The sequence below is a fragment of the Cetorhinus maximus genome, chromosome 17, assembly GCF_964194155.1.
Source record: "Cetorhinus maximus chromosome 17, sCetMax3.hap1.1, whole genome shotgun sequence".
In the NCBI taxonomy this organism is placed as follows: Eukaryota; Metazoa; Chordata; class Chondrichthyes; order Lamniformes; family Cetorhinidae; genus Cetorhinus; species Cetorhinus maximus.
Window position 1 is genome coordinate 17,406,556 of NC_135895.1, and position 18,062 is coordinate 17,424,617.

General features: G+C 39.1%; 1 protein-coding gene across 5 annotated transcripts in view; it reads left to right on the forward strand.

Moving 5' to 3' along the window:
* Positions 1-18,062, forward strand: part of cdc7 (cell division cycle 7 homolog (S. cerevisiae)) — a 45,439-nt gene that overhangs the window by 16,740 nt on the left and 10,637 nt on the right. For 4 of the 5 annotated variants that reach the window (XM_078560772.1, XM_078560771.1, XM_078560774.1 and 1 more), the window contains 7 exons: positions 1,909-2,044; positions 6,018-6,111; positions 6,227-6,369; positions 6,955-7,189; positions 10,493-10,579; positions 12,580-12,758; positions 17,344-17,426. In XM_078560772.1, the coding sequence (XP_078416898.1) occupies positions 1,909-2,044; positions 6,018-6,111; positions 6,227-6,369; positions 6,955-7,189; positions 10,493-10,579; positions 12,580-12,758; positions 17,344-17,426 (957 nt within the window). The remainder of the gene's footprint in view (positions 1-1,908; positions 2,045-6,017; positions 6,112-6,226; positions 6,370-6,954; positions 7,190-10,492; positions 10,580-12,579; positions 12,759-17,343; positions 17,427-18,062) is intronic. The other variant, XM_078560773.1, reaches the window with a different exon arrangement.

Genomic DNA, 18,062 nt, shown 5'->3' on the forward strand with positions numbered 1-18,062 from the left:
AAGCTGTGACCTCGCTCCTACCACTTTGGAAATCCTTAGCATTGCCTTCAACTTCTACGGTTTCTTCACTGGTTTCCACACTTTATAAAATTTAGCTAGCTCAGAACTCTGTGGCCCAAGTGCTTTCCCACTGAAATGTCCTCTGCAAGTCATCAGCAAGCTCCAGTGGCTCTATGTGTCCCTGCAATTTCAAGATTGTCATCCTGGCCGTCAACTCTCTGGGTAGCCTTGTTCCACATTATGTAGAAAATCATCTTCAGGGCATATCCCACCATCTCAGTATAGATTGCTGCTTGCTTTCTACTTGCTTTGTTCAACTATCGGAGGCCTACTATCTCTTCATTAACCACTGAGCTTGCTACCTTTTGTTCTTATTTTCAAAGCCTTTTTCTCTCCCCCTTGCAAAAGAGGTTCCTTCATTTTTTTGTTCCTCTTCCTCCTTAATGCAGAGAATATGTGGTTTAAATGGTTAAAATTACAACCAAGCAATTCAACTGTAGAACACGTGAATTGATGGTCATTGTGGGTTCAGATTTTTTTTATGTTCAAAATTCATTTACAGAAGCTTTTTTTGTTGTAGCAGGATGCCAAAATACATTTTTTAAATTGTATTTTTGTCTCTTTAGAAAAATAAGATGAAAAACCAGAAGTAATTTAAACTTTACTGACATCACATTGGAATAAAAGTGTGGAAATGTTTGTGGTCTCTTGAGCTCCTGTCTTAGTTTCTGAAATTCTCGGACTGTTCAGTAATAAAAGTACAAAGCTGTTTTTGTTCTGTTTGTGAGTGCATCATAGTGTAGGCTACCTGGATTCATGGATAGAGCTGGAGGATTAATAAATATCTACCAGACCCAAGAATGTGTAACCACCTTAAATGTCCTCCATAAAGTATTTTGTTGGATTCAAAATGCCTTGGGATGTTCTGAGGCACCATAGAAATCCAAGTTGCTTCCTTTCTTCATTTTTTCTTCCTTTATATTATAGAATAACAATTTATACATTCATTTTGCTTTTGTGTTTTTCTGGATGTTTTCCCTGATGCCCAGACCAATATTTATCCTTCAATGTTATATTTAAAATATTATCTGGCCTTTATCGCATGCTTATTTTAGGATCTTGCTGTCTACAAAATTGGCTGTCCAATTTTATGCATTGCAACAGTGACTATACTTCCGAAATACTTCATTGTCCATAAAACACTTCAGGATTCCTGAGATTGTGAAAGATGCTATATCAATTTAAGTTCCTTCTTCCTTTTACTAATGGGATGCATATTGTCAGTTGCTGCTGTAAATTTCTCCTTGTTGCGACTGCAGCAGCTACTGAGCTTTGGTTTTCAGGTCTACTATCAGATGCTAAAAGGAGTTTTTTAAATTTTTGTTTTCTTTAAATTTGATTGTGAGCCAGAACACAGTTTCTGATAGTATCAGTTAACAGCAAGAGTTTTAATTAAAGAAAAATAGAATAGTCTTGCCCTTCTAGCGGATATTTGATCTTTGGTATTTCAGGAATGTTCCAAATATCTTTTTTTAGTGTAGGCTTCATGATATGATTTGCACCAATACAGAGTAGAAATGACTGCTTTTATCAAAATCCACCTGCTTTTGCTGTATATATTTCTGGAAAGCTGAAACACAACCAGCTCGTTTGGCTCCAAGCACTGTAAACTATACTGTTCAAGAACTCGTGTTTTTATGGCATGCAAATATGTGGCACATTACTTCTAGTGCTTCTGCTATATATAATTCTGAATACCTTTTATATTTTATTTAGAGTGTTTCACCTATAGGCATCTGATTGTGTAATTGCAAAAATGATATCAGGGTAATTCAACAAGATGTAGTTATTTCAGAAAAAACCTCCAGTTTTTGTTTTTTGAGATTTATTATTTCCGTTCTTTCTCAGGTACATTCAGTTCTGTTTATTTGGCCACTGCTCAATTGAAGTCGGGAATAGTGGAGAAGTTTGCACTTAAACATCTAATTCCCACGAGCCATCCAGTGCGAATTGCTGCTGAACTTCAATGTCTGACAGTTGCTGGGTCAGTATCAACACCTATATTTTACTGTTACTTCATCATCTACCAGCTATTATATGATGTGCAGAAGCTAATGACACAGTTTCATTTGCTTGTCAGTTCTCTGAATAGCAGCCACTTAACAAGTTCTCTGTCTGCCTAATTCTTTGCATCCAATTAGCAATAATATGCTTTTACAGGAATGTAAACAAAACAGTAAAATGGAAAATGCATAACATCAGTTACATTTTAAACAAAGATATTAAGGTACCTTTGCTTTGATTCATTGAAAATATAATGATTGCATTAGTGCAATTCTGTTCTCTGCTTCCCACTTGTAGAAAGTGTTTTGACTGCAGATTTGACAAAGTTATCACTAAAGCTCCATGTATGTGGCTCTCAACTGCTGTGTTAGTTTAAAAATGTTTGGAATGCAAAGTAGTATATTACAATCTGAGTTACATTCACTATAAACAAGCACACTTGATTTGTTCTATATTTTCAAATAGCTACTGTAAAGATACTATGTCCTAACCCAAATTTTCCTCCTTTTTATAAGTATGTTATCAAGCTGCCTGTTGCAAGAAATAGAGTCCTAGACTAGAAACAAAACTGACAAATTGTCACATCACAAGATGAGAATTTTTTCTTTTTCTCCTAATTTCCCTCCATGCCCTCTTGAAGGAGGCGATTTGTACTTGGGTACAATTTCAATAACACTACTCTGTCTGATTAGCCATTCTTGCTGTATAGTCCTGGACAGTGTATCCTAAGAGGGAATTTGACTATTGAAGCCAAATCCAATACTTGGATAATGTATCTTTTAGTAAGGGTCATTGAATAGTAGCCGAGACTACGGACTCTTGGCTGCTGCCCCTTTCACTCCATATCCTTGGGATGACAACAAGATGAATTGTACTGACCAAAGTGCTGCAGCAGGGATCGGCCAACTTACCACTGGCAAAGGAATTAATCCTGGTAGCACCTTTGGTCTGTTGTTGAGTGGCGCATAATGTGCATTTACTCGGCTGTCATGTGAACCCAATCTCTCTTTAAAACCTTTAAATCTAATTTAATTTTAAGTGTGGTTTTAGTGTATTACTCCATAATGTGGCAAGATGTAGATTGACAGCTACAGTCCTCTGACTCTAGAGAGCATTTGATCTCTTCTTGATGGATAATTTAATGTGGTCTTGCCACTAAGTGGCACTGGTGAAGCCCTGCCAACTTGGTAATGATGTATATTATAGGCTGAAAAGAGAGAGAGCGAAGAGAAAATATTGCTGAGTAGCCTTCAAATCGGATTTTATTTTTGAAATGCTGTTTGAAGTCTTCATTCCATCATTGTATAAGAGGTCAAGGTGGATTCAAAGTCTGCCAGTAATTTTTAAAAAGATTTCTGTGTGATTATAATTTATGTCAGTACAGGTCACGACCTGAAAGATTAACTCTATTTTTCTCCACCTTTTGCAAGATCTGCTAAATATTTCCAACATTTTGTTTTTATTTCAGATTTCCAGCATCCGTAATATTTTGCTTTTGTATTGATCTTTGAATTTTGATTTATGCTTCATATCAGGGGAGGGCACCATACAATTCATCCTTCACAGATAAAGTGCGGCTTGAGAGCGGGGCCGAGGGTGGCAGGGGTGGGGGGTGTTGGTAAGAGGCTGAGAGCAGGGGTTGGGGTGGGAGGCTGATGGTAAGGGAGGGGCAGTTGGTGGTGGAGGCTGAGAATAGGGATTTGGGCCCTGACAGCCACTTGTCTCCACTTTAGCTCTTCCACATCCAAGCAAGATGGAGAAATCCAGGTAGGAGGAGGGCGTGGGTGAATGAGTGGGGATGTGGGGGAAGGCTTGGGTGAGTGAGTGGGGGCTGTATGAAGAGGGAGGGAGCATGAGTGTGTGCAATAGTAATAAAAATGTGTCTGTAAAGGTTATCTGGGTCTTTCAGCTCTTGAGTGTCTGGAGATTATCGTATGCAGCTCTTAAGGTTCAGAAAGTTTGGCCATCCCTGCTTTATAAAATCCTTTCCAACTTTAAAACAAGCCGCAGTTTTTAAAAAAATATTAGCAATTAGGTTTGTTGTATACAGGGTTTTATTTGTAATGCCTGGCTAGTGGGGAGATGGTGGCCGAGTGGTAATGACACTGGACTAGTAACTCAGAAACATGGGTTCAAATCCCACCGTGCAGCAGTAAATACTCAGTAAATAAATCTGGAATGGTCACGATTACTCAACATTGATTGTCGTAAAAACTTCCCCTAATGTCCTTTAGGGAAGGAAATCTGCCATCCTTACCCGATCCGGCCTAATGTGGTTGACTCTTAACTGCCCTCTGAAACCTAGCAAGGTGAGTTCAAGGGCAATTAGAGATGGGCAACAAATGCTGGCCTTGCCAGCGATGCCTACATTCTATGAAAGAATAAAGAAAAGATTTTTGGATTTGGATTTAAAAGATCTATGCAACCTATGGTAATTTTTTTCCATCTATTTATTCCATATATTCTCCATATCTCGTTATTGGTGGTCTCCGCCATGCTGCCCAATATCCTCAGATGGGAAAGCATAATTCTACAAATGCCTGCAACACACCAGCTACTAGAACGTGTGGGAAAAGTGGCTCTCCAGTCAGTGCCCCTTGTGAGACATGATAGTGTGAACCAGTCACCTGCTACTTGGTGGCGCAACAAGGTTGCTTCTACTTAAAAATTATTTTGGGCTATTTATCGGTCACATTTTAAAAAATATTTTGGAGGCACTGTAGTGTCGAATAGTAGTGTTGGGCGGTGATGATCTAAAATGTTGGCATTAATATCAAGAGGCTCTCTGATAATCTGGTTAAAATAACCCTATAGTTGCCCTTCGTCATTTGATGGTGCTGCTGCAGACCCCAATGATATCAACAAACACTTCTATTTTTGTCTGAGCGTTATTTAATCAACTCTGTTGCTGTTAAACACGAGTTGAAGCTGGAGGCAGATCTGAGTGAAAGATGTGACTAGTTGTCCTTCACTTAAGCTGCCTGCCCTCAATTTTTAAAAAAATCTACCAGACTCTCATGCGAACATCGCTGATTCTAATTTGTAATCAATGGCACATTTAGACAGAACATACGGATTCTGTTGATAAGAATTTATCTTGTGTCTGGAACAAAGTTGTCATTCTTAATGAGAAACCTTGGAGTGAGTTAGAGCAGATGTGCTGCTGAGGTTGCCTTGATGTACTGAGGTAACCTATCTGAAAGGAGGAGGGCTGCTTTTTTATTTAGATTACATGGCTATTTTATGCCACATTAAGTACTTTTCTATGAATATGATATTATGACAGATGACTGTTTAGTTTTTTTTATTATTATAATAGAACAAGTGCATGTAATTTTATATTGTGTTCCCACAGAAATATTTTTCAATATTTAACACACTTTGGACCTTAACGATAACAAACTATTTCTTAACTCTGTTGTAGCTCATTGTGTAGCTGACTTCTTCAGTATTAGTGTTTGATTTGGTCCATTCAAACTTATCTGCGTCTCCAAATCAATCTGTGTTTACCCCAAGTATTCTAACCTTAAGAGTATTTTATTTGATATTTTGTGGTGACTTAGTATCTTTTTTATTGTGTTTCTTGTGAGTTGTGCTATCATTATGAAGTATTTAATAAGTGAAATTTGGTGTAAGAGGCTTTGTAAATGCAATATGCAGTTAATGCTGGTGTGCCCTTGACGGTTTTAAAATAAATAATTTTTTTTAAAGTCAGTTTATATTGAGCAGCACACTATTATTGAATTTAAGTATTCAGAAATATTGGTATTTTAAAATCAAAAGAATTAGTGGATCTTCCTTTACCCTGTAAATACAGGCGTAGCTTATTGTATATTGCCAAATTTTGACTCCCGCTGTTAATTAATAAATGCATGCAATAAATAAGTTATTGCACAATATAATTTAATTTTATGGATAAAATAGACTTCCTGTGTTATTTATATTTATTCCAGGGGTCAAGACAATGTAATGGGAGTTAAGTACTGCTTGAGGAAGGATGATCATGTGGTTATTGTCATGCCATATCTAGAACACGAGTCCTTTTTGGTAAGTTTATTTTTAATTCAAATTACACTTGATACCACAATATCCAGAATTAACTTAAAAATGGGAAACTGTTCTGGAAATGGTTTTATTTTAAATGAAATAAGTTCTTTTTCAGGATCTTCTGAGCTCTATGAAATTGGAAGATGTACGGGAGTATATGTATAACTTACTAAAAGCCTTGAGACGCATTCACCACTTTGGCATCATTCATCGTGACATCAAGCCAAGCAACTTCCTGTACAATGGGCGTCTGAAAAAGTATGTATTATGTATAACATAATGCCTATGTTATGATGTAATTAAAGCGTATAATTTGGCTAAGGTAAAGATACACGTAGTATAATTTCATGCCATTTGCTTCTGTTAGCTATTTTGTTAAAAGTATGTGCTAATGGAAGTGAATTTTGGTTTGTTTTGATCCTAGAGCAATCCTAAAAAGCAATTGGATACTGTTCCTTATTACAATGCACAGCTACGACAAATAAGTACTTTATAAGACTAGAAACCTTTATTTTATAAAACATTTGTCATAGTGCTTGTGGTTTTATTTTTATTATTCAAATGTTTGCGTCTTAATGCTTAATGGGGTTTTTAAACTTATTGCAGTTTTATATATTGTCATGGTAACAACCTTCACATGCCTGTTTTATTCGGCTGAAAGAATGAATACTGTAGACAGCTGAATGCTCATGAATGAAATTCCAGCTTCCTCAACAAACATAGTTAATTTAGCACTTCTGTTAAGCAAGTATTGGTGTGCCATCATTTTGGCCAAGAGGAGAGTTGATTTTAAGAATTTCCTAATTCCTTTGACTAATCTCTGTTGTTTCCATTATATAACAGGTATGCATTAGTGGACTTTGGTTTAGCCCAGGGTACACCTGACACTAAAATAGAACTCCTTAAAGTTGTAAAGACCGAGGACCAACAGGGAAGTTGCTCAAAGAATAAACCAATGACAAGCTCCGGAAATAAAGTTCCTAACGCCGCAACAATGAATAAACCTCTGGCTCAATACCCTGCTGGCAAACAGCCCATTAAAAGGCCCTGGCCCCTCTCTCAAGCTAAACATGGAAAGGTTCTGTCTTACCTTACTTTCACATTTATCTTTGTAATAGTTTGTATTAGAAATATGAAGGAAAATAACAATGCTGGCAGATTCAATTATTGTGTGTAAAATTTCTTCAGTCTTTTGTTTAAAGGATATTGCTGGCAGGCTACTTTTAACACTGTTGGTAATCTAATATAGGAATGTTGGAGTGCTCATTAAGTGCTGTTAAGAAGTGTAACTGCTTTAAGCCTTGAAGATAATTCAACTTGCAGTAACAACTACTTCACAATTGCAAGATAAATATGGATGAAGATGGCCATTTGACTTGCCTTAACACCTCGTGCATGTAGAACCTAAGGTCATAATAGAATACAATAAATAGGAGCAGGAGTGGACCATACGCCCCCTTGAGTCCGCTTTGCCATTCAATAGGACCAAGGCTGTTGTTTTGCCTTAACTCCACTTTCCTGCCTGCTCTCCATATCCCTTGATTCCATGAGAGACCAAAATACAGGAACTTGGTAATGTACAGGATTGGGAAAGACCTTCTGTACAGTCCCATATCTAGGGCAATTTTCTCATACTTCTCTCTATCAACTTTTCTTCAGCTATACTGTATAGTACAAAAATCAGCCCTTATGGTCTTACATTGGTGCTCCATTCCATGCATTCACCACCCTTGGTGTAAAGTAGTTAAATCTAAACTGCCTTTCCACCTGGAGTGCTGTGCAGAGTTTTGTCTCCTTGCTTAAGGATGGATGTACTTGCATTGGAAGCAGTTAAGAAAAGGTTCACTAGGCTGATTTCTGGGATGAAGGGGTTGCCTTATGAGGAAATGTTGAGCAGGTTGGGCCTATACTCATTGAAGAATGAGAGGTGACCTTATTGAAATGTAAGATTCTGAGGGGCTTGACAGGGTAGATTCTGGGAGGATGTATCCTTTCATGGGAGATTCTAGAACTGGGGGGCACAGTTTCAGAATAAAGGGTCTCCCATTTAAGATGGAGATGAGGATGAATTTCTTCTCTGAGGGTCATTAATCTTTGGAATTCTCTTCCATGGAGATCATTGGAGGCTGGATCATTGAATATATTAAAAGCTGAGTTAGATTTTTGATTGACAAAGGAGTTGAAAGTTATGGGGAACAGGCAGGAAAGTGGAGTTAAGGCTGCAATCAGATCAGTTAGGATCTTGTCAAATGGTAGAGCAGGCTGAATGACCTACTCCTGTTCCTATTTCTTATGATGATATGATCCTCTTCGACAAAAATATGTAGCCTTGAATTTAGAATCTGTATCCGTTAAATATATCGAGGTTTATCTTGTTGCTGCATACCCTTAAGAATCTTGAATAGTTAGAATGCCTGAATCTTCTCTTCAGGGTAAACAATTGCAGCTTCTCCTTGTTGCTTGGGTGTCTACAAAAAAGCTATTGTGACAGCATTTGACTATCTTTTAAATGCTGCAATGTTTTTGCCTTTACTTCCTTGCCAGAGCTCCATTTCAAATTTTTAATCATTACTTGCATGAAGGAAAATTTCCTAACATTGGGCCTACATGTGGAAATTTGAAGCTGGACTACTATCAGCCACTTACATGACAGCTTGACAGAATGTTCTGTATTTATCCTTTCTATACCGTTTAGTGAGTTACAAACCTCCACTTTGGCACAGTCTCCTTTCAATCACCACCTTTGAAGACTGTAGAATTCGGGTTCCTCAAGTCTTTCCTTATAACACTCTGATACTAAGGAATGGCCTGATGGCTCATTTCTATTCTTTCCAGGCCTCATAGCTTAGTTGTAGAAACTGGACTCTGTTTTCAAGATGTGGTTGTACCAGATCACTGCAGTCTGCTAAAAGACCAAGGGCAGAATCTTCGACTTGGCGAGTGGGGGCGGGGCCCGCTCGCAGAGGCATAAAATGACACGCGGCGACATCAGGCAAGGGTTCCGACGTCACCACCCACCAAATTGCCAAAGGCCTATTGAGGCCAGTTAACTATCAATTAAATCAATAAACTGAGCTGCCCGTCCAAACTTAAGGTTGGCGGGCAGGCGAAGAGCCCAGCCGGGCTTCAAATTTTTCATGGAACCTCATCCACGAGCGGGATGAGGTTTCATGAAGGTTTTTAAAGGTTTGAAAAATTTTTAAATAAAATTCATAGACATTTCCCAGCTCATGTGACAGTTTCACATGAGGGGACATGTCCTAAAAATTTTTTTTGCCTTTAGTAAATTTTTTCAAACTTAAATTAAATCTCCCTGAGGCAGCTCTGTGCCTCGGAGATTTCTAAGCTCTTCCGCGTGCATATGAATAGCCCGCCCACATAAAATGGTGGCGCGCAGCTGATCGCAGGTGGCAATCTGCTGTGCGCACCCCCACTCCCGCACCACCACCACCGGACGGGGGAGAAAACTTTCCCCCAAGTTCTCTTTCCTGTCATCCTTAGCTCATTCAACTCCTCCTCCCATCTGTGTAGTACTTTACACTTGTTGTTGCTCTGAGCATTTTATCAGTTTTAATGATTTTTTGACTTCTTCCTTCCAGTTTAAAGTCACCTGTAAATTGAAAAATCTGTATTGTTTCCCAACTCCAATTTGATTGGAATCTCTGAGCTGCATTGAGGATTGGTAGTCCCACTCTCTTCTTCTCCATCCCATCTTTATCAACAATTATCACTGCTGCATATGATTCAGATCTTGTCATGATTGGTTTGTGATTACATTATTTAGTATCAGTTTGCTATTTGATTTTAAATGGGTTCGTTTTGTTTATAGTAAGGAAGTTATAAGTATGCAACACTTAGTGTTAAGGATTATAAAGGGTTTTGTTAAAGTGAATGAAGAGAAATTGCCTCTACTGGAGGGAGATTTGACAACCAGAGGACACAGATTTTATATAATTGGCGGAAGAGGCAGAGGAAGATGAAAATAGTTTTTATACAGTGAGTTTTTATGATCGGCAATGCATTCCTGAAAGGGTGGTAGAAGCAGATTGAACAGTAACATTGAAAAGAAAATAGATTGTATACATTGGTGGAAGGCAATCATTTGCAGAGGGGGTGTTGGGCCTAATCGGACAGTTCTTTTACAGAACCTACACAGATACAATGGGTGGAATGGCCTCCTCCTGTGCTGTGTAGTTTCAGGTACTAATAGGGTGCTGTGAATTGGCTTAACACAATACACAGTTTAATGGTATTGAAGACTTTATCTTATTTTGAGGTATTAATATTTCCAACAAGAGGATATGATTTGGTTTGTATATATGTCATTTTACATGTCATATCTGACAGAGCACTCAAATAGTTTTTAAAATTTTTATTGTAGGGAGATTCATTAGTTCCACGTTCTGTATTTGGGGAAAGAAATTTGAATGTTCGTAGCACTGGAGTTCTTGAAGGTACGAGTAGTAAGGTAAGAAGACCACAGCAGGGAGTTATTAACCCATTGCACACACAGTTGATATTTACAGTTGTACACAGCTTGGGATCACCACCATGCAGCAATTTCATTAGCTGAGGTCACTTTTTTGTTTGTGACCTCAGTGACGTAGGTGTTTTATGTAGCTTTACACCTGATTTTTTTCTCTACATATCATTTTTGATAGCAAAAAGTCACCAGACTGATGATAACATTTTTGGATTTAAATCTCATGCATTTTTTTTACTGCTGCAGTCTCTTAATTCACCACAGCAACAAAATCTTCATCCATCTGGAATTGGTCACAATAGAATTAATTCCTGCAATGTTGCCTGCGGCATTTTAAAGTTTTCCTGTGACTGTTACAACAACTTTAAACTTTTTAGTTGTTATTAGATGATCTTCCATTGCGCTGCACAGGGGTAACCTGAGGTCTGGAGCATGGTTATGGTGCATAGTGTTAGAGTTATGTTTAATGTAGCTTATCCATTTTAAGAATATGGCTGAAATTCTCCTTTTAGACAAGTGGCCTAAATAGTCACATTCTTGGGTCAGGTGAAAGCTAATTGCAAAGGAAAGGGTTTTTTTGTAACTACCTGTCTCTGCCATTATGGATAAACCAGGTTATCAAAGTCAGAATAAAGAGCCAGTAGTGGCTGGTTTTCTTTCTCTTTATACTTTTGATACAGACCCATGCTAGGCAGCAATATTCATACATCAATATAAATATGTTTGTACATAAATAAAAGCATTTATATGACAAGTCTAATTTTTTTAAATGGATATAACCCTATTGAATTCAATTAGTAGTACATCTTCTAAATGTTTCAATTCTAATTAATAGCTGATAATGTGATTGTTGTTCTCTTGGTTCATTTACATATGTGTATGAGAACATTTGAAAAGACAGATGGGGGGGGGAAAAGCAGCTATCCTATCAAGACTGTCCCAAACAGTCAGAAAACATTTAAGGCATCATGGCCTAGAGTTTTCTCCAATGTGACCAAATCGTCTGACCTTAGTAAAATTGTGCTTACATTTCCACACGAGTTATACAAGCAAGAACGCAATATGTTTCATGAATCAAATAAATCAAGCCAGCATAATGACTCAGTGGTTTATAGTACTCCATTCTTTGTTCTCATAATGTGAATCCATACTAGATTCATAAAACGCTATAAAATAGTGGAATGTGTGTAAAATAAAATTTTAATTAAATAAATTTGAAATAGCTATCTTTAAATAGTTGCAACTGACTGGAAGTTTAATATTGCATCTCCATAAAAAGCTAACTTTCGTATTAGTTTTTAAAATAGGCACTAGAGCCATATTTAGCATAGCACTTAGTCCCTCAGCCTCGGATGACTTGCTTCCACTCCAGTTTGATGAGTTCTGAGATGGCTGATAAGTCCAATGCGCAAATCTGTGCACTCTGGAACATGCAGGGCAGGTGGTGCTTGAAGGGTCAGGTAGGTGAGGTGTTTGGAGGTTTGTGTGCTCTCTCTGACACCATGACTTGGCTCCTGCATGCTGCCAGCAAAGTCTCTAGATGTGTTTGGATCCTTCCCGAATAAACCTTCTCCATTTTGGTCGATCACAAGCCAGGGACTCCCATGAATCAGTGGGGATGTTGAATTTTTTTCGGGGATGCTTTGAGGACAACCCAAAAGCAACCCCTTTCAGTCATGACCTTGCAGCCAACCTCTCGACCTCCTGTCACCAAGAGCTACAGTGTACTCATGGTGCTTGGTTGACCGTAAAGTCCATAACGAGCACCTGTGAAGTGGTCCTTGGTGTGTCGACTTGAAAACGCTATGAATGGTTTGATGAAAACGGCCAAGAGATACAAGAACTACTCAAGTGTAGGTGCAAAACCATCGCTTACTGTAGCATGTGGACAGATTGGCCTGCTATGTCAGACATTGATTTAGATGTTTGTTGCATCTGCAAATAGGTCACATTTTTTCTCAAGTTAGTTTTTTTTTGTTTTGCAGCTGGTGAAACCTGCAAAGAATGCAGATATAACATCCAGAAAAATAATAGTGGCAAAACGTAAGATAACATCATCAAAGGGTACGACAAGTGGTTTAGGCCGGAGGCCTGCCATCTGTCCATCAGACCTGACTTGTGATTGTTACATGACAGATAGGATTTGCAGTGTTTGTCTCTCAAGGTACAGTGAACAATTTAAGGGACTGAACTTTGTGAAGAAACATAAGATTTTTAAATACGTTATTTTGTTAAAGCTCTTAAGTGTTTATTTACATTATAATTCAAAAAAATCAAAGTTCTTTAGATTTTTAAGGAAAAGAAATATAAATTGTATAAATATAAAGGAAAAGAATAATAAATTGTACAATTATGCATTGAGATTTGCATGTTTGGGAAGCAGTGCATGATAAGGGCAGAAACTTCTGCCTAGCACTTGAATCAAGTGTTTTCAGCTCTGGTAGAGTAAGGGCTAGATTCATATTAAGCTTCCCTCTATTTTTTTTATCAGCATACTTTGATGTGAGCCTTTGATGCCTCTGACACACCAGTGGGATGGTTTCCCCGCTTTATGATCTTACTATCTTTATGACGTGCAGCTTGGTACTGATTCTGGGCAGTTGTGTGTTGTGTACTCAACCCCACAATGAACTGGTTAGACACTGCTGGCAGTCCCTCAGTTTTAAAGTTTTCATGCTTGTTCACAAATACTTCCATGGCCTCATCCTTCTCTATCTCTAGCATTCTCCAGTCCTGCAACCCTGCAAGATCTCTGCGCTCCTCCAAATGTAGTCCCTTTTGCATCCCCATCTTTAATCAGTCCAGCAATAGTGGTTGTATCTAGACCTCAGGCTCTGGAAATTACTCCATAAATCATTGTTATCTGTGTCTCCTCCATCAATCTCTGTCTCTCCCCAATCTCGTGCATGTGTGCGCTTTCTGTCTGTTCTCTTCCTCTTATGGTCATCTCTCCTAACATCTGCTTTGGCTTGGCATCCATTTTTGTCTGATTGTGCCTATGAAGCAATTGAGATGTTGTTCTGTATTAAGCCACTCTATAAATGTGCTGAGTTATAGCTAAATCCAATCAGACTGATGGGATGAAAGACTCTAGTTTTGTTGGATGTAAGATTCTTGTATGAAATGAGCTGGCTTAAATCAGTCCAGAGCCTTAAGGGCCTAAAGCCGCTGCCCAAAACTGCACCTAATCAGCACTAAATTACCAACGTTACTCAGGCCACAGACTGGCTGATTTGGGAATTGGAAAATGCCATTGATGAAGTTCGTGATGTTATTCTGAAGCACAGTCTACATTTATCCAGTCTGTCCCTGACTTTGGGTTGTTTGTGTTAACTCTGGCTGCCTGGAGTAGGAGAGAGCTCCCTTCTCTAGCAAATAAATTGCCAAAAAGTTGAATAGGAGTGCGAATGAAACTATATCTGAATTAATACAAACAGCATGTGTTGTTAGAAGTTGATGATGAATGCTCCCACAAAATGGGAGGAGCTCATGACTTATTTGTCACTAAGATTAGACCATCTGATCTGCTGGCTCTGCCACTTCCATCCCTACCACTAGATGGCCAGGCCAGACAGCCCTCCCTCTGCCCTAGCCTTGAACTTATATTGTTCTGTCATTTCTGTCCTAGCCACCCACCGCCTCTCCTATACTCTCTCCAAGCTAATTGTGTCCATGAGACTCAACTCCTGTTCCCTCAACCCCATTCCCACTAAGCTGCTGACTACTCAGCTTCCCCTCCTGGTCCCCATGTTACCTGATATTGTTAATTCTCTTCAGGTACTGTCCTTTTCCTGCAAATCTGCCATTGCCACCCCTTAACCCCACCTGCTTTGGAAAATACTGCCTCTTCTCCAACCTCCCTTCTCCAAAATGTATTGTTGTCTTCCAAACCCATGCCCACCTTCCCTGGAACTCTAGATTTGAATCCATCCAATCAAGTGTCCCCCCCCCCCCCACGTCAGAGCTCTTTTCAAAGTCACAAAAGGAAATTATCGCTCCTCACCCTTCTTGCATCGTCTGCAGCCTTCGACAAGGTTGACCACACCATCCTCTTCCAATGCCTCTCCACCATTGCCCAGCTAAGTGGGCCCATGCTCAGTTGGTCCCATTCTTACCTATCTAATCATAACCAGAGAACCACCTGCAAAATGGCTTCTGTTCCTTTTCCTGCACCATTTTCTGTAGTGTCCTCCAAGGATCAATCCTTGGCACCCTGCTTTTTCTCAGCTACATGTTGCCCGTTGCTGGAAAGCCAGTGGTAGTTTTCATGTGTATGCTGACGATATCTAGCTCTACTGCAACACCGCCTCTCTTGACTCCATCACTAAATTATCAGACTTCTTGGTCTGACATCCAGAAGCGGACAAGCAGAAATTTCCTCCAATTGAATATTAGGATGACTGAAGACATTGCCTTCTATCCCTGCTATAAACTCCATTTCCTAGCTACTGACCCCATCTCTCTCCCTGGCAACTGTCTGATGCTGAACTAGAATGTTCACAATCATGGCCTTGTATTTGATCCTGAAAAGAGCTTCCAACCACATATCCACACCATCAATAAGACTATTTCCATCTCTAACATTGCCTGACCCCTACCACAGCTCATCTGCTGCTGAAACCCTCCTCCACGCCTTTGTTGCCTCTTGCCTTGACTTCCAACCTCTGGCAAGTCTTTCACATTCATAAACTTGAGGTCATCCAAAACTGCCCATGTCCTAACAAGTACAAAGTCCCATTCATTCATCACTCCTATGCCTGCTGACCTATAATGGCTCCTTGTAAAGTAATGCCTTTTTTAAAAAAAATTCTCATTCTTGTTTTCAAATCTCTTGACCCTCTCTATCTCTGTCATTTCCATCCTCAAAGTCTTCAGATATCTGTATTTCTCTAATTCTAACCTCTTGATTGGTCGATGTGCCTTCAGCTACCAAGGCTGTAAGCTCTGGAATTCCCTCCATAAACTTCTCTGCCTCTTTCCTCTTTTAAAAGATGCTTCTTAAAACTCACTTCTTTGACCAAGCATGTGGTCATCTGCCCTAACATCTCCTATGTGGCTCAGTGTCATTTTCCTTTATAACACACAAAGCGCCCTTGTGTGTTTTGCTATGTTTAAGGTGCTGTATAAGCTGCTTATTGGTGCAGTATAGGTGAAGTAATGCACCCTTGCATGTTTTTGTCTGATTCTTGGTGGAGAAAAGAGATGCCCTAGAAGGTGGGGGGAGGGGTGATTAGCTGTGGTGGGTGTGCACATATGGTAAATTCAGATTGACTTCATGCTTGAACATTTTTGTGGAGTAGCTTCAGTTCCGCTATGACACGTACCAGTCATGGAGTTAAATGCCCATGCCATAGATGAACATGATATTTACTGAAAAGCCATCTGAAATTCAAAATCAGATTCCAAATCTTCCATTAAATTGTAGCAACTCAATCATCTAAATCAAGATCAGATGTAAGAAAGTTCACCATTTCTTTCAAAATATAATAGAAAATCTATGCCCAATAGGATAGATGACCCTGTTCTCAAAATAAAGATCCTTATTCAAAGAACTAACTATTTTTCCTGGCATGTGACGTTTTACTGTCCCACACCAACTAGTGTTATCCTACCCACAAGGAAAGCAATGTGTCTTATGCTTACCCAGATTAGGGGATGCAAGTCAGTGATCTTGAATGAATCTTGAGGATGGGCATTAAGCCCTAGTGAATGAACCAAAGTATTTAGTTGGTCAGCCATTTCTTTGTTCCCCATTATAAATTTCCCTGTTTGTGACTGTAAGGGACCTACATTTGTCTTTACCAATCTTTTTCTCTTCACATACCTATAGAAACTTTTACAGTCAGTTTTTATGTTCCCTGCAAGCTTACCCTTCTTAATCCATCCCTTGGTCCTCCTTTGCTGAATTCTAAAGTGCTCCCAATCCTCAGGTCTTTTTTTTAGCCAATTTGTATGCCTCTTCCTTGGATCTAATACTATCTCTAATTTCCCTTGTAAGCCATTGTTTGGCCACCTTTCCTGTTTTATTTTTGCGCCAGACAGGAATAAATAATTGTTGCAGTTCACCCCTGCGCCCTTTGAATGTTTGCCATTGCCTATCCACTGTCATCCCTTTAAGTAACGTTTCCCAATCCACCATAGCCAACTCACACCTCATAACATTGACTTGACTTGTGCCATCAATTTAAATGTTCAGAAGTTATTCTCTACATAAAAGATAGCATGGCAATATCCATCTTAAATAGCTTAAGTAGTTTAATTCCTCTGACTTGTATGCTTTTGGACTGCACTGAGTCCAAGAGTGAGAGGGAGATTTTCTGCCTAGGCTGTCTGCAGTATTCCTTTACTGGATGAATGTAGAATTGTCAACCAGCTGTGCAGTCCATCCTCTGCAAGATTCTGAACGAAGCAGCATCTCAAGGACCTCCCTATGTTGCTGTATCTCTACACTAGTTCTGTGCAAGTCTTGCAGTGTCACCTTGTGCCCCTCGCATTTTCTATTGTATTTAACAAGTCTAGATGAACGGCTGCTGGCTGTAGTCCCAGGATGCCTTTAAAATTAAAAAATATGAAAGTACAAGCAAGGCAGTCTGACTAAAGTAGCACAAGAAAAACAGAAATTTAAATGACAATTCTGAGTTGTATAAGACCTATTTGATTTATATGTTGAACGGAAATTATTGCCAATATGTCTCATTTGTTTCATTGGTGATTGTTTACATGTAATGAGATAACATCTTTATCATTAGACGCCAGCAAGTTGCCCCAAGAGCAGGTACTCCAGGATTCAGAGCACCAGAAGTCTTAATGAAGTGCCCACATCAGACTTCAGGTACAGAAGGGTTAAAGCAATTTTTGTTTGGCTTATGAAATGGAAATCAAACTTGTACAATGTTCTGGTGGTTACTCTTAAAGCTTTCTTTAAGAAAAGACAATCTACATCTGGAGAAAATATATTTCTTGTGTGCAGGTCATAAAGCAACTGTGGAGACCTAGTGTGCTGAATTCACTGTCTTGAATGGACCAATTGAGCTGATTTATTGGGGGTTGTAACTTTGGCCAGGTGTGAGCTAAACAAGGTTCAGCATCCTCTTTGAGTCTAATTGCTGGCACTCAGGTTCTCAAAGAGCTGGCTAGGAGATATTTGTAGCCTTTCCTGAAATCTGGATTTTGTACACAGATGGTCAGTTCATGAATTCAAAGGATCCATCTGTGTTAAAATACATGACTACATTCTCTTGCTACATGTTTCTAATGAAACCCCTGGACTCACTATAGCCTTGTTTGGTCATCTCCCAAAATGCCCCACACAAGATAGAACATCAGAAAGGTGGATTGGTATTCCAGTGCATTTTGTTATGGAGGAGAATGAAGATGTATCACATGTTTTTCCCTTGAGCTGTAGGTTCCCAGGTCTATCCTTGGTGCCGGAGATGGGCAGCAAGTCTTAAGTTGAGACTTTTAAACA